The sequence below is a fragment of the Lissotriton helveticus genome, chromosome 1_1, assembly GCF_964261635.1.
Source record: "Lissotriton helveticus chromosome 1_1, aLisHel1.1, whole genome shotgun sequence".
NCBI classification, from domain to species: Eukaryota; Metazoa; Chordata; class Amphibia; order Caudata; family Salamandridae; genus Lissotriton; species Lissotriton helveticus.
This window is the reverse complement of record NC_136057.1, coordinates 1415019008-1415035295: the sequence shown is the minus strand read 5'-3', so window position 1 is coordinate 1415035295 and position 16288 is coordinate 1415019008. Positions and strand designations below refer to the sequence as shown.

Below are 16288 nucleotides of genomic sequence, written 5' to 3'. Positions count from 1 at the left end.
CTTGTGTGAGTGATCCAACAACGGTGATAATGAAAGTATTTGTACAACATCTACGTCAGAGGGTTTATAGAAGGGTTCCATCGTATACATTAAGGGTCAGTCCTGTTAAATCTTTCGGGGAACACAGAACCAAGATTTCTAGCATTGAATTACCCGTAGATTCATATGCTTAGTAGAACTTTATACATTGGGGATAAAGAAAAACTGTCAGGTGCCCAAAAATCAATGGATTATACCTAAAGTATAGAGTCAATGTTTCATGCCATTGCCTTAATCCTTCTCGTGATGCTCCTGGTTTCTAAATCCATGTATCCATGCTCTTCCATAACTCAACTCTCGATCCTACTCTAGGAAAAAGAAAAGAAGTATATGCTGCCACTTGATAACCTCAAGATCCGAGATGTGGAGAAGGGTTTCATGTCCACAAAGCACATCTTCGCCATCTTTAACACGGAACAGAGGTCGGTAGGCTAATACTATATGACCCTGTGTACTCACGAGCGCTTTCCCTTTGAAGTTTGCTTGCATCAGAGGGGTCTCCCCTGCTGTCCTTGCATGAGATGTGAGATCTTTGTGTCCTTGTTGTATTTAGTTGTGCCTTAGCGACCCTAATAGTGCAGAAAACTTGTTTATGGAAATGAAGGCATCCACTCCACGTATGCCAGGCTATATTAAACATGGGAGCTTTCAGTACTTGTTAACACCTTTGAGCCAATAGCAGATGTACTGCTTTCTAGATAAAATCGTTTTACCTTAAATTAGTTTTATTGATTAGTTCAGTGAGATATTGTTAACTTGTCTTTGGGGTAATTCACGCCGCCATCTTTTACTAGTTTAGTCATCTGCGTACTGCTGCAATAGCAAAGGCACAGTTTAGTGCTATATCTGAACCACACAACTGTACTTAAGTATCCCTCTTCTGCTACCTAGCATTTGATCAACCTATTGAGAAAAATGTTGGTCTATTTTTTGTGATATTGATTTATTGATTTTTATTTAGAAATGCAGTTTATTGCATTGCAATTGCACTGCTGATCGGGCACTGAGGCTCATTAGCGGACAAGTAGCACATACATTGCATATAAGTACTTGGTAGTAACAGTGTTGAAATTTCAAGGCAGCCTGAGAGAAGCGTTTTGGTGTCATACATGAGTGACCAGGTTGGTGCTCCTACCTTGCCTTCGGTCACTGTCCTTCCTCATGTAATAGGAGAAAGGTCTGAGAGAGAGAGCACATGCGTTGTAAATGAATTTCTTTGATTGTGTCTAATTATGTTGGTCACTGTATAAACACCCCTGACCAAGATTGTAGTCCACTGTATGCCACTACTCGTGAACAGTAGAGGTGGGACTCGCAGAAGTGCACTTGGCTATCAGCAGCCCAAATAGTTTTTCATAGGTAGACCCTCACCTGGAAAGGATTGAGAGGGAGTGGTGTTCATGCACTTGTTGCAGTAAGTCAGGATAGATGACCTTTGATGAACCCCCATGGTCATGCTGCAATTCATGAACAGTAGACGAGCAAAGCACAGGCTACCCAAATAATTTTCTATAAGTAGGGGGCCTCTCCCTTTCTTTGCACAGCCATGCCCGCCCTCTTAATGGAGGTAATCACGTTCTTCAGATGAATACTTCTAAGCCCAGATTCCTCAACTTAGCCTAACCCCCAAGTGCCAGACTGGATCGGAAATTTGTTTGCAGCAGTGCTTGCACGTGCCACTTTGTGGCATTGTGTGGCTCGGCACAGATTATATCTCCATGCAAAAGAAGCAGCGGAAGTGCAATCCCTGCATGCTGAAGTTTGTTCCTTTCTTTCCACGCCTTCCAACGTGGACCAGAACTCTGCTCCAGACTGTCAGTTTTTAGACGACTCCAAACTTTTCTACAGTGTGCTACGGAACAATATCGTCATCGAAAACACCAGGATTCAAGCCCTGCTGCGACTGCAGGATGCAAATGTAGATCATGGACCTGCTTAAGGTGTGCTTTTGGTGCTTGCAGGTAAATTAGCTTATGCCAATTGAGTAGACGCCAATCAAAATATACAAATTTTAAGTTTAGCGCACTGGCACAGGTCTGGTTAGCAGGCCAAAGTGCACTCTCGAAGTCGGAAAACTAGCAGTATCAGTCTAATACGTTGGGGGTGACCATATAAAAAGAGGCATTGCCTCACAGATGGTGCCTCTGCTAAAAAGAGCATTACCGAAGGTAGGTCATTTGTTGTTTTCAGAACTCTGGGCAGGATAGGCGTTAACATATAGCAGTTCCACTATGCACAAGGGAGTTGAGTGCCACACATGATAAGCATCGGCTTAAATAGCTCATGGTCCTGGCGGACAAACTTAAAATGCAAAAGATCAATGAAGTTCTAGCCGAGTATTTAGCGATATTAGAACCAGCAAGTTGCGACTCTCACTCCTTGAACACCTGTAGTGCCCTTCACGGAGCATTCTTCGAGCAATTGGCTACCTTCTTTTACATCCCCTTTTCAAAGACCAGATCCTTCCAGGGTAGCCGACTTGGAGCCAATCCGTGGTACAATATAGCCTGTAGGCTTGCTAGAGCAAGATTGACCACAGGTATTAAAAATGGGGACCAAGTAAGCATCCGTGAATGCAGAAGGGCCTATAAACAGGTACAGGGCATATCCAAAAAGCTATGGGATGAAGGGAGATGGGAAGAACGAGAGGAGGCTATTAGTCATCCTGACCCTCGACAACTCTGGCTGTTAGTGGCCAAGACAAATTTTGAACGAAACCCTCCCCTGGCCAACAACATTACATCATTAGAATGGTACAATCTTTTAATGAGCTATATTCTTTAGGTAATACTACCAATAGTTTTCGGATGCCCCCCAGCTTGGACGTCCAACGAAGCATAATTGTATTTACCAGGAAGGAGATTAGGAGCTCATTAGATGCCATTATACCTGCTAAAGCCCCAGGCCCAGACGGCGCCCCAGGCCCACACGGCATCCCAGGCGATCTCTTTCTCGCTGGCAGGGCGAACTGGGCAACTTACTTTATGAACTTGGCCAATGACATTGCCGGAGGAGGAAAGATTCCGAACTCGTGGAAGGGGGCGGAAGTGATTCCAATCTTCAAAAAAGGGGACAGGTCTAAGCCCTCCAACTACCGCCCAGTTAGCTTCAAAAGGTCTTCTGTCGCTCGCTTTTAACTAAAATCCAAACCTGGATGGATGAGAAGAACATCCTCTCTCCGTTACAGGCAGGCTTTCGACTGAAGACCAGCATTATTGACCAGGCTTTTTGCCTTCTCTTGCTATATTGGACGGTGGTTGTGTTGGGCAAAGGCAGCTTATATCTTGCCTTTATAGACCTCAAAACCGCCTTCGACCTTGTCCCCAGAGGCCAACTCTGGCAAACCCTCACGAACATGGGAATGCCCCTCAAAATTCTAGAACCTTTGATCAGGTTGCATGAAGATAACTTTGTACGTGTGAGATGGAGCAACCAGGGGCAACTTACCGACCCAATTAAGATCCGGCGCGGGGTACGCCAAGGGTGCGTCTTGGCCCCCACCCTGTTTTCCCTTTATGTCAACCAGATTGTCGAACTTTTATGTTCAACCCCAGCTGATGCCCGTTCATTGGCGAATCAGAAGATGGCTACTTTGCTTTTCGCTGATGATACCCTTTTGGTATCTAAAACTTCTATGGGTCTTCAGAAGCTTCTGGACAAATTTAAGGCTTTCTGTGATGCGAGGGGCTTGGTTATTAATACCCTCAAAACCAAGTTGATGATAATGAACCCTCGTAAATCCTTCAAACGGAACCTGGTCCTAGATAATGTCCCTTTGGAGAGGGTTAGCTCCTTTAAATATTTGGGCATAGTGGTCTCCGATACCATGACCTGGAATAATCAGTTGAACACGGCGTCCCTAAAATTCTCTCAGCTACCAGGGGCATTGCGGCGCGAGATTTGCTTATCCTATACGAAGCCCGTAGCACCAGCTCTTAAACTATATAGCTCCAAGGTTGTGAGTAGTGTACTCTATGGGGCAGAACTGTGGGGTCTGGTAGACACAAGGGAAATTAACATCAGTTGAAAACATGTTTTTTAGAAGTCTTGTAGCCCTGCCCCATAGGACCCCCCTCCTTCCTTTGAAACTGGACCTGGGAGTTAGGTCTATACATGACCAAGCAAGTCTGCGCCCCTTGCTTTTTTGGTATAGGTTGGTCACCACCCCCGACCTGGCACCTTATGTTGCTGCTTTTAACGAAGTGTCCGCCCTAGACAGGAACAAAAGAATTGGGTGGATTAAATATGTTAACCCTGTTCGGGCAGCAATTGGCCGCCCTAAAGAGCCTGCTAGCTCTCCACCATGGTACTCAAAGGACCAGCTAAAGCGTCAATATTGGCTATGGGTAGAACAGACCACCTATTCGAGGATTCGCCATGGTTGCTTAACTGATGTTTTTTTAGACATAAAATCCTCAAAATACCTTGAGAAATATCTTGATGATCTCAAAGTGCCTGGGGACAGGAAATTGTATACCCAGTTTTGGTTTGGCTTCTTACCCATCAATGCCTTTACCAATCTTTGGCTGAACAACTTCAGCCAGTCCAAGGGATGCCCGAAACTGTGGGCCATGTTTTCTTTGCATGCCCAGCCTACAACAGACCAAGAAGGAATTGGTTGGTTCCACTATGCAGACAGTTGGGGACCCATAGCCATCTTGACGCACCATGGATTTTAAGATCAGATACAAGACCATCCTTTGTATGTGCCATTGCAAAATTTCTTGGCCGGTTCTGGGCCATTAGGCAAAGGCTCCTGTCCACTTCTCCTTGTACCAGGGACTAGTTGTAGTAAAAATCTTACGAATCGAGGGTGCTTCAATCCCTAGGATCCTATTTTTAACTTTCTTAAAGTTTTTATCAAAATCTTTTCAAATTGGGGATATTGTTAGTCATTATTGCATTTGCACTTTATTCCTGTTTTATCCTTTCTACTTGATTTTTAATTGAGTACACACATAGAAATGCTGCATCTTGGCGATTTCCTCGGTGTTTAAAATTCTCATTACATGATACTTGACCATTTGAACCTGGTGTACTAAATATCTATTTTTACTTGTGTTAACAGTATCATAGGCTCCACTGCTAAGGAAGAATATGTGTGTATCTCTTATGTTTTTACAACCGAAATAAAGATTATGATGATGATATAGCAGTTCTTTGCCCTAATCTAGCTGGAATGCATTAGAGAGAGAAACCGTCTTGGAAACTTCAGCTCACAAATGTTTTGACACTGCGTTCTCTACTGTGGCGAAAAGATCTACCCAGGGTACCCTCCATTGCTGGAAGATGCACTGTGCAACCTAAGAATGTAACTGTCATATGTGATTCACCTGCTAAGTCCGTCTGACCTTACGTTAAAAATCCGGGCAGGTTGGTCACAATCGAGGAAATGCTCTGATGCTCTAGCAGCTCTAGAGACAAAGAACCTCTTGACATGCGCCTGCACATCCTCAAGCAAGATGAACAGGTGCTTCTTTGAAAGCCACTCTGACATGGGCCTAAGATGCAGAGAGTCGGAAAGGGATTGCAGGGCGTACCCCCTATGGCTCCTGAAGGTTGTTGACACTGCTGCTCCTTTTCAGCAGAAGTTCAGGAAATTTAGAGGCTTTTCCAAGGGCTGGTTTATAGCCAGAGACCGCTTTTTTAGCCTGTAATGTAGCAGGCAACAGAGTCCTTTTGGGGCTACGGTCGCGGAACCAGAAAAGTGCAGGCCAGCATCAGGTTTCTTTCTTTTCTTTGCCTGCTACAGAAGCCATCAAACACTTTTAATGTGCCCTTAATGGCATATGACTATATAGTGGAAGGCAGGATCTGGTACTTCTCATGGATAGGTGATCATCATGTCCAACAGATGAATCATAACAATTGTACAAGCAGGCTATGCACTCCATTGTCTCTCCTCCCGATCCAGTATCTATCCTGTATCAGAACACATTTCAGCAGAACATCTGCCAATCCTGCTACAGGAAATATGCCTGTTGCTTGCCAAGAGTGCCATAGAGAGGGAACCAAACTATGGGGCATTGTAACTCTCACTATTTCCATGTTCCGAAATTGGACGGGAGCCTCACGTCTATCTTGGATTTCACACCCCTGAACGCCTTCTTGCAGAAGGACATATTGAAAATGCTAACATTCGCTCAGATGTCATCTGCTGTGTCGCCAGAAGACTGGATGGTGTCTTTGAGGGATGTCATTCAAAATAGTTTCTCATCTTGAAAAAGAATTGGAACCTCAGGCCTGTCCTTGGACATCACTTTTTGAATTCCTTTCTGCTGAATGACACATTTCAAATGCCTATGCTGGCTCAGATCTTATCTGGCCTGGACCCTGGAGACTCATTGAGGCCCCTGGGCTTGCAGAACACTAATTTGTCATGTACCCGTTGTGAGAAGTTGGCCTGATATATAATGTTCACTATTCTAGTGAACACTTTGTATCAGTCCAAACAACCCTTATTGATGTTTGGTTGTAAGTCAACCTGATAGACCAGCTATCCTAGTAGCATGGACACGTGCAGTCTTTAGGCTAAACTCTAGAGGGCGTGTTAAGCCAGCTGTTTTACCATCACATATACCCCTTGAACACCAAGTGAAAGGACACCACACAAGTTGTTATGAAAAATAAAGTATATTTATTTATAACAAGACTACCCTGGCTCTTTATGAGACAGGGAGCTAAGCACACAACAAAACTCTTAAAGAAATACTTAGTCGCACAATTTACACAAATGCCCGAGGGGCACGAAAAACCATATACTATACAAGTGGAATGCGAAATACTAGCAGGTAAGTAACTATTCTCATAGGCTTTAGGATCGCTAGGACTGGACTACTGAACCTTTAGATTACAAGCAGGAGGCCTAGGGACGTCGTGTGCAGAGTGGGAACTCTCACGCGTAAGGCGGGAAAAAGTCTATGGAGGCTAGTAAAAGCAAAGTTAGTGTTCTCGGGCGAACCCGACTAGGTAGGTCAAAAACGAAAGTGGATCTAGACACTTAGAGAGTTGGTCTACGCTGGAGCACCGGAGTACTCGGTTTACCTAGCCCAGGGGCTGCGGCTGCATAGGGTTCAAATGTCGTCGGATTTCTTCGTTGATGAACCAGGAGCCTGAAGGAAGAAGTTGCTGGCAGGCGACCAGTGAAGAAGTTCATGGGGATCCAAGCCTGGATCGGGGAAGAGGAAGACCTGTAAGCAGAGGGGACCAAGTTCTGAATCACTAGCCAGTGATTTAGGTGGGCACCAGAGTGGCACCGGACGAAGTCACCTCGACCAGGTGAGTGGGCGCTGCTGGGCTCTGCAGTCTCTCGGACCAGGAGGCGTTGTCGGCGACCAGGATGGAGGTGCGAGCTGTCCCACGAAGATATCTGCTGTCGACGTCGCTGGACCCAGGATTGGGGCAACAAGTCTTGGCAAATGCAAGCCCACGCGGTGGACTTAAAATGGCGTCTGGAGTGGACCAGGAGGGTCCGAGGTGCTCCTCTGTTGGAGGGGAGCAAGGGCCAGTCTGGAGCAACCAGACCAGTGGTGTTTGTCGTCGAAGTTCGTCGTCAGGGGGTCACTAGCCAACGGGCCAGTGACCTGGACAACGCGGTGAGCAGCAAAGAGCAGAAGGGCCCCACGCAGATCTCGTGGATGCAAGGGGGCTGAACTTCGGTGCTGGAGCTGCTCAGGGTCGGGGCTTCTCTTACCCCAAAGCACTCGGTCGAGGGTCACTCGGGAGTCGTGCTGGGCAAGCGTCGTGCAGTCTTGAAGATGGCCGGTCCCTCGAGGTCTCGTCGCACCCACGGGTCTCAGCTGGGCTGAAGATGCAGGTAGAGGTCAGAGGTGCCAGGGAAGCCGGTTCTCGTCGAGCTGGGCAGTCTTGATCCGGAGGAGAGACTTACAGCAGACCGCGATACTTGGATGGTGCCTGCTGCTGCAGGGTGACTACTCCTTAGTCACAAGGGAGAAATCTTGAGAAGAGTCTTGAGTTCCTTTCGTGGAAAGTCGGTTCAGGATTCAAAGAGGATCTAATCTGGAAGGGGGCCTGCTCCTACCTTTATCCTGGGAAAGGGGGCTGGCACGCGACTAAGTCCTGCCCTATGGGTGGGACTAGGAGGGGGGTGGTTACACCCCTCTCCTTTGCCGGGCTTTTCCCCAGATCAGGGGCTGGAGTGCCCCTGGAACTGGTTCAAGCCGGCCTATGCACAGTGAGCACCGGGGTGCCACTTGCAGTCACCTTCCTCTAAAGCCCTGCCTACCTGGGATACACAAAATCCTGTCTGGGATGGTGCTGGCACCGCCCCTGACAGGAAACCCTTTGTCCAGGCCTCCGTTGCTGGAAGGACTCCCAGCAGCAGGAGGGCAGACTTGTGTCTCGGTGGCAGCATCCATTTTGTGGAGCTGAGGCTTGAGTTAACTTTAACCGGGGTTACAGCTACATACATGTCGTGTCCCTCTAGAAGGGTGGAATGCTAACCCCGTCGCCAGAATTGGCGAGGGGTTAGTATTCCAATTCGTATGACACCTTACTCGACATGTTTTGATAAAGCGATACCAGAGTTGGCATATAACCGCGAGGATTATAATGCACTTAAGAGTATATGGTATGCGTTATCATGGAACAGCTATTAGGACTTGGTTCCGCAAGCTGCAAACGGGCTCAGCTCATGCCAGAGCACCATCTCACATTATTCCAAGCACTCTGCCTTCAGGATTGATAAGGCCTGCCATAGGAGTGACTGATAGGAATACATGTGTCCATTTTAGGGTTAGATATAGGTATACTATATCTAAAGCAAAGGGTGATTACACCACCTTGCCCCAGCTGTCGTGCAGCCAGTTGTGTCAGATTTGGATGGCCAGTCAGGGGTGGCATAATACATGCTGCAGCCCCTGGTAGGCCATGGGTACACCTATGCCCTGGGTACCTAAGGTACACTGTACAGGGACTGGTAAGGTGACTCAGTATCCAGTTAGATATGTACCTAAGGTACATGGAATCCATTTTACAGAGAGAGCAGTGGGCCTGGGGTCCTGAATAGCAGGGCCCCAGGTCAACTAAGTCAGAAAACCAGCAAAACACCAGGCAAAAAGTTGGGGGCAACCATAGTCAGGGATCTACCTTCCTACACCCGTCCTACAGTCACATAGGCGTTACTGCGACTTAAGATGAGCCAGGACTATTTTCATTTTTCTGTGCTTTCCTTCGGAGTCACCTGCACCCCTCAGGTGTATATCAAATTGATGGCAGCAGTTGCTGCCCTTTTCGGTGGTTGGAAGTTCCTATATTCCTGTACCTCAATGACTGGCTGCTGAAGGTGGACTCGCAGCAGTCAAGTGTGGACCACCTCTTCATCACAGCGTAACTTTTAACATTGTTGGATTTTACCATGAATGAGCTGAAGTCCTGCCTGATTCTCTTACTGAGGCTTACATTAATTTAGGTTCATCCAAGTCATGGTGGAGGTTAGGCCTTTTCCCTGCAACGAATCCTGGACATTCAAGCTATGATCTCTGTTTTAAGCACAGTTCTGGATCCAGGTGAGGGTTGCTCTTAGGCTTCTTGGCCTTTTAGCTTTGTACATCCTCAACCACGCCAAGTGGCACAAACAAGCCTTACAGTGGAACCTGAAATCCAAGTGGGCCCAGCATCCAGGCTGCCTTTCTGGCACCATCCAGGTCTTGGTGGTACCTGCTCAAGATATACAGTGGTGGGTGACTATTCACACTCATTTGTGTAGCAGGCCTCTTAAACCCTTCCCTACGCAGAGCTAACGGTAGTGATGGACACATCAATGCTGGTTTGTGGGACATCACTCCTGGTTTGTGGGGGTGAGAGGTGGCAATGAAGGGTATCTGGTCACAGGTGTAGGGTCGTCTCCAGGTCAACCTTCTGGAGCATTTGGCCATTTTTCTGGCCCTGATGGTCTTCTTGTCATCCATCACGGGGGAGCCGGTACATATTCTGACGGACAGCACATCACCTTGTTGTTCTGACACAAACAGGTAGACTATAGTCCTGTGCCAGGAAGCTTTGTGCCACTGGCTGTGACTTGAGTGCCAGGGTATCTTTGTAGTCGCCAGCTGCCTAGCAGATTACCTGAATGCCCAAACAGACTAATAGAGCAGCTGTCTGTATCCAGAAGTATAACAGGACGTGTTCCACCCGTGGTGGTAACCCTGGCTAGATATTTTTGCCGAAGTCAAGAACGTGCAGTGTTAACAATTTTTTTGTGGGTGTTGGAGTTCTCAAAAGAACACTCGTGCGGAGGTGTATTCTGTCTGGAATGGACCAAGGAAGTCTTTTATGCCCTTGTGCTGCTACCTCACCTGCCCACGGTTCTCAAGAACTGGGCCGAGGTGATCCTGATGCACTGGATTGGCACAGGATAGTGTAGTTCCTGGTGTTCCTGAGTGTGGGCATCAGTCCTTCAATCAGGATACCACTCTGGGAGGACCTCCTATCCCTGCAGCAGTGCAGAGTTCTCCACCCATATCTGCGCAACTTAAACCTCATTCATGAAGATTATGGGGCAGCAGTGAACTGCTTTCAATCTGCCCCTGAGATGGTAGATGTCATCCTTACAGCCTATCTCCTGTCCACAAAATCAGTCCATGGCGTTCCCTGGGACAAGTTTGCAAATTGGTGTGATGAAATACTGCCCCTTTCAGGCAAAGCTGCTCGACGGCACCACGTTGAGTTCCTCTGAGGCCTCGTTCACAGTCCCGGTCAAGAGGAAGGTCCGGGCACCGCTTCAGGAGTCCTAAGCCTTCGTCCTCCCACTCGAAGTTGTCGATTTGGTCAGGTAAGAAGCACAAAAAACATAAGACTTCTCCGCATCCGTCGGCTGACGCAACGGAGGAGTCTCTGCGTTCTAGGCCTTGTTCTTCTGAACTTGCGCCTGGGTCGGCTCCACACTTCCCTGCTTTTCCTGGCAGCCGCAGCAACCCTTGCCCAGCTTACAGAATATTTGGGTGGCCTTAGTTTCATCAGGTTAGCCATGGAACCTACAATGGATCCGGACCAACACAGACTCCCAATTCCACTGGCCCATCCCCCCCGGCTGTGTCAGCCCCATTCTAATTCCTTATGATCCACTGCCAGACCGGCGCCTACAGAACCCATATGTCCTAGGTTGTTTCCTCAGTCTTATTTCGAAGGGCTAGGAATAGATGAAGATTGGGAGGGGTTGCTGGACTCTTTACCAGACCAGCCTTACCAAGAAATGGACTGGTATGAGTAATTGGGTGAGCCCAGCGGACTGGATACCTCTCCAGATTCTGTCCTGCTTTCTCCCCCTACATTGGCTACGGAGGAGGGAGCATCATATGCCATGGTGGTTCAAAAAGTAGCTGAGGTCCTGGACCTCCAGCTCCCTTCCTTGGCGGTCAAGGCAAATAACTTGACAGAGGCCCTGCAGCCAGGTGTCTCCTCCTCGGAACCCTTGCTTCCCTTCAAAGAGACCTCATCTGATGTCCTACTGGGAACCTGGTCCAAGCCCAGCACAGGTGCTCCTGTAAATAAGACAATCACCCGCCGCCATTGCCCTGCTCTGGGCGACCCAAATTCCCTCACCGACCACCCTACCCCGAGAGCTTGGTGGTCCAAACCTCTACCTACCATAGAGGGTTCCCTTCCGCACCCCTGGACAGGGAATCTAAGGAGGCTGGACATTTGGGGTTAGAAAATGTTTTCTTCAGTCAGCCTTGTATAGTGGTCGGTGAACACCAAATGCTTATTGGGCCGTTAATCACACTCCCTGTAGAAAACGGTTATGCAATTGCTGCCAAAGGTACCCAGAGGCAGCCCGGGCCATCCTTTCCTAAGCAGTTTCAGAAAGGCAGCAAAGTTTACCTTTTGTTGTGGCCTCGACACAACTGAGTCGCTGGGCAGAGTGATTTTATCAACGGTGGCTGTTCGACGCCACACCTGGTTGAGGACTTCTGGATTTTCAGGGAATCTCCAGGCCTCTCTCTTGGACATGCCCTTTGATGGCACTAATCTATTCGGAGACAGGGCAGACACGGCGCTGGAGCACTTTAAGGACTCGCGTGCTACAGCAAAGTCCTTTAGCCTTTCAGTGGGCACACGTTCCCCACGTCTGCCTTTTGTGGCTGGGAAAGGTGCTCTCAGCTGCACCAGCCATACCCCAGCCACAAGGCTGTGTAAGCTAAGCAACCTGTATGCAGCCATGGGCACGGCTCGTTCCGACCCCATCGAACGGACGGTCAGAGGTCGGGTCAGACCCCTATCCCCTCTGCAACCTCCAAACCTTCCCAGACTTGCCCTTCCCGATCATGGGCAGCCATTTGGCGACAGGAACAGCCATCACCCTTCCCCCCCCCCCCTCTCACTGGCTGGCAGAACATCACTTTGGACATGTGGGTTCTCCAGATAGTCCGAAGAGGCCTTCAAGACTGCCCCTCCCCCATACCTTCAATTTTCGACCAGCTGACTGAGTATCACCTGACTTTGCTTCAGGAGGAAGTCATGACCCTCTTGGTCACAGGAGCCATAGAGAGGGTTCCTGACAAAAGAATTGGGCAACCCAATAATCTCTTGCAGGCTTGGGTAAATCTAGATCAAGATAAAGTAAACCTGCCAACAAGGGATTTACTTAATTCAACTAACTGGATCAGTGAAGCCCTAAAGAGTGACTTCAGGCAAATTAATTGGCATAAAAAATCCCAGATTTTCATTGAAAATGAATAATTCAACAGTAACACAAAGCAAACCGGGTGTATAATTCCAGAGCACAATTTATTTAGAAAAATCCATGTAATAAATAAGGGCACAAATCACATCTACAAAAAGTGGCTGAGGTAGATCGTTCAGAAACCAACCGATTTCTCAAGAACACGTTTGATACAACCCATTTCGGACTTTATACAGTAAGGAGAACATCCTTGAATATACAATGAATCTTTCCAATAAACTTTTCTTAAAACATGATGTAGAGAGGGTTAATGTGCCAGAAGTAGGCTGTGGTGGTTATTCCTGCTGAATTCTGGTCCCGAAAAAGGACAAGGGTCTCTCCCCTATCCTAGATCTGCAAGGCTTTAACTACTTCCTCAAAAAGGAAAAGTTCCAAGATGCTCATCCTGGCTTAGGTCTTGCCTGCCCCGGACCCAGAAGATTAGATGCCCCCTCCGACTGCTAACCATCAAGACATCCTTTTTAGTGACAATCCCATCTACCAAGAGGTTGAGCGAACTGCAGGCTTTGCCATCCAAACCCCCTTACCTGACAATATTCCCTGACAAATTGGTGCTTCGCATTAGGGCCTCTTTCCTCCCGTAAGTGGTAACACCATTCCATGTGGGGCAATCTGTCACCTTGTCAACTTTCTACGCTCCCCTCTAAAGAAGAGGAGTAACTTGACCGCACTTAAGAGCTCCAGGTGGAGGACCAAATCTTCGTGGGTTATGTTTGTACGAAGAAAGGCCGTGTGGTGCAGAAGAGGACTATCTCACGATGGGTCGTCCTCTGCATTAAAATTTGTTACGTTCTGGTCAAAAAGCAGCCTCCTGAAGGCTTAAGGGCTTATTCCCCCAGAGCTAAGTCTGTTAACACTTCTTTGCAACATGGAGTCCCAGTCCTCGCCATTTGTCAGGCAGCAACACGGGCATCCCTGCACATGTTTACCAAACACTGCTGCTTGGATAGTTAAGTCAACAGGGTCGGCCTTTTTGGCCGCTCTATCCTGCAGGACTTCCTGGTTTAATCTTGTCCGCAGTCCCGCCTCCGGGGATGGTGCGGCTAGATATGCCTATCAGATGGACAAGTTACTTACTTTTAGTAACGCCTCATCTGGTAGGGACATGATCTAGCCACTGATTCCTTATTGACCCACCCTCCCTGCATTGTGGACAGTTTTTTAGAGTCCGGGCTGATCCCTTTCAGGGCCCTAGTTGTTTAGAAATACACCAATGTCAGTGCACTTCATGGCTCTGCACTTCTGGCGTTAAAAGCTGTGAAAAGTAACTGACGTCAGCCCGCCGAGGTGGTACCTATATAGGTGACGTAGACGACGCCGTAGATGTCACACATAGTCGACCGACGCCACCTACTCGTGCCCTGGGGTGTAGCTCGAAGAAAAATCTTCCGGACCAGTTTGACGCCTGGGAATTTCAAAGGTAAGGAATCTGTGGCTAGATCATGTCTCGACCAGATAAGGCATTACCGAAGGTAAGAAACTTGTCTGATTTGTGCAGGAGAGACGCTCTTATATGCAGCTCCACTGCTTCCCTTCTGGGAGTGGTATGGCATCAGCTCCGAGCCTCACAACACCGCCTAGCCACGTGCTGAAGCACTTGTACAAAGCAACTTCGATCCACTGTGGCACCTGAGGGATATAGTGAGGGTTCTGCAGCAAGATATACGTGTTACTGAAGGTAAGTAACTTGTTGTTCTGGGTCAAAGATTTCTAGACTCTGATAGTGAAGAGGCTGTTCTGGTCAAGAACTGGAAGCAGTGTCTGCCATTGGTGGTGGCAACTTATGTTTGCAAACCTCCAGTTTCTCCTCTCACCTCTCTCAATAATGTTAAGTTTGACTTTTTAATTACATGCACTACTTGTGAAATCACCTATGTCCAGGTTTCCAAGTTTGCTGTGTTTGGTCAAGTGCTTAGCTCAGGTGCCAAGTGAGTACTGTTGGTGTCAGAGTGCGAATAGAATACCTTAATTCGTACATCTCATGTTTTGGTGGATAAGAGTATATCCTTCTAGTGGTGTGGCGCGGGGATGGCTTGTGAATCTAGAACCACCTCACCAGAACCATGGGCCCTCCATGCCCAAGCCAGTATACATTATTATAGATACTTATGCTATGACATTTTAGACAAACATCAAAGGAGTTAGTTGTCTATGAAAAGAAAAAGGGTGGGTGTCATTGTTAGTGCAGTGAACTCCTTCGTGCAGGAAGATAGCACTCGGTGTAAAATTTGTCAGCATCACGCTAGACTTCCCATTCAAGAGCGTGACATGAAATGGACCCCAGCTGTTATTTACCCGTATTATTCCATTGAGTAGCTCTCCTACGATCTGCCATGTCATCCTTTCTATGGTGTGAAAGAGCAGCCTTTGTTGTGATCTGTTATGCATTTGCTTGCATAACCACATTCTTTTTTTGGCTTTGTTCTGCCTGGTGCATGTCAAGAATTTGTGTATATGCAGGGATTGTTAAATATGAAGCTCAGAAACATTTGCTGTTGTTTGAAACTTTGGTTTTCCTTAACCAGGAATGTGTACAAGGATCTTCGCCAGATAGAGTTGGCATGTGACACCCAAGAAGACGTGGACAGCTGGAAAGCCTCCTTCCTGCGAGCTGGGGTCTACCCAGAGAAAGATCAAGTATACAGCGCCTTTCATTGTCTTTTCAAAACATCAATGTGGTTTAGAGATATTCTAGCTAGACTCTCTGGCAGCTGAGGTCTGGCGGTATCGCCTTAGCATGGGAGATCTCCTAGAGACGCCTCTGTGGGAAGATATTCTATGGTGGACCCAGCTGTGGGAAAAGGTGGCACTGCTAGAGCGAATGTACAACTGTTCCTTATACTACTGGCTGCATCTCAGAGAGACAAGGTGCTGGAGTTACTATCCATTGGGTGCCAATATTGCAAGACCACTATGGAGGGATGGCAGATCTGCCTTCACAGTGGTAGGACTGTTAGACCGTTGTGGGTGGGCATTTGTGGGAGGGCTGTTTTCACTGGTTTAGCTCTGCATGCTAGTTTGGGGAGTAGTGGGACAGGTGAAAATATGTATAGTAGGAATACACTATCTTCTTGGTGTCTTGCATCCCTGTCTTTTAGTCCAAGCTTGTACAGTCTCACAGGTAAACATTGTATGAATCGTTTACAATATTTTGTTGCCCTCTCCCACGCACTAGTATTCTTCGTACAGTTTTGGATAGTCACACAGGGTATTACAGTGCAGCTGCAGCATATTCAAGGTTTTGTCTTCACTTGGGTATTCTTTCTATGCTGTTCGATAATCTCACAGGTTATTGAAGAGTGCAAAGTTTTCTTTGTCATTCTTCGTGCCTTACCCTGTTTATTCGGATTTTTTGACAGGCGGAGAATGAAGATGAGGTGCCAGAGAATACATTTTCCATGGATCCCCAGCTCGAGCGGCAGGTGGAGACCATCCGAAATCTGGTGGACTCCTACGTGTCAATCATCAATAAGTCTATACGCGACCTCATGCCAAAGACCATCATGCACCTCATGATCAACAATGTGAGTTACCCTCCAAATAAAT

General features: G+C 47.5%; 1 protein-coding gene across 3 annotated transcripts in view; it reads left to right on the top strand.

Moving 5' to 3' along the window:
• The window catches only part of DNM2 (dynamin 2), a 779238-nt gene that overhangs the window by 562969 nt on the left and 199981 nt on the right, over positions 1-16288 (top strand). For all 3 annotated transcript variants that reach the window (XM_078685110.1, XM_078685099.1, XM_078685090.1), the window contains exons 15-17: positions 352-461; positions 15268-15379; positions 16102-16266. In XM_078685110.1, the coding sequence (XP_078541236.1) occupies positions 352-461; positions 15268-15379; positions 16102-16266 (387 nt within the window). The remainder of the gene's footprint in view (positions 1-351; positions 462-15267; positions 15380-16101; positions 16267-16288) is intronic.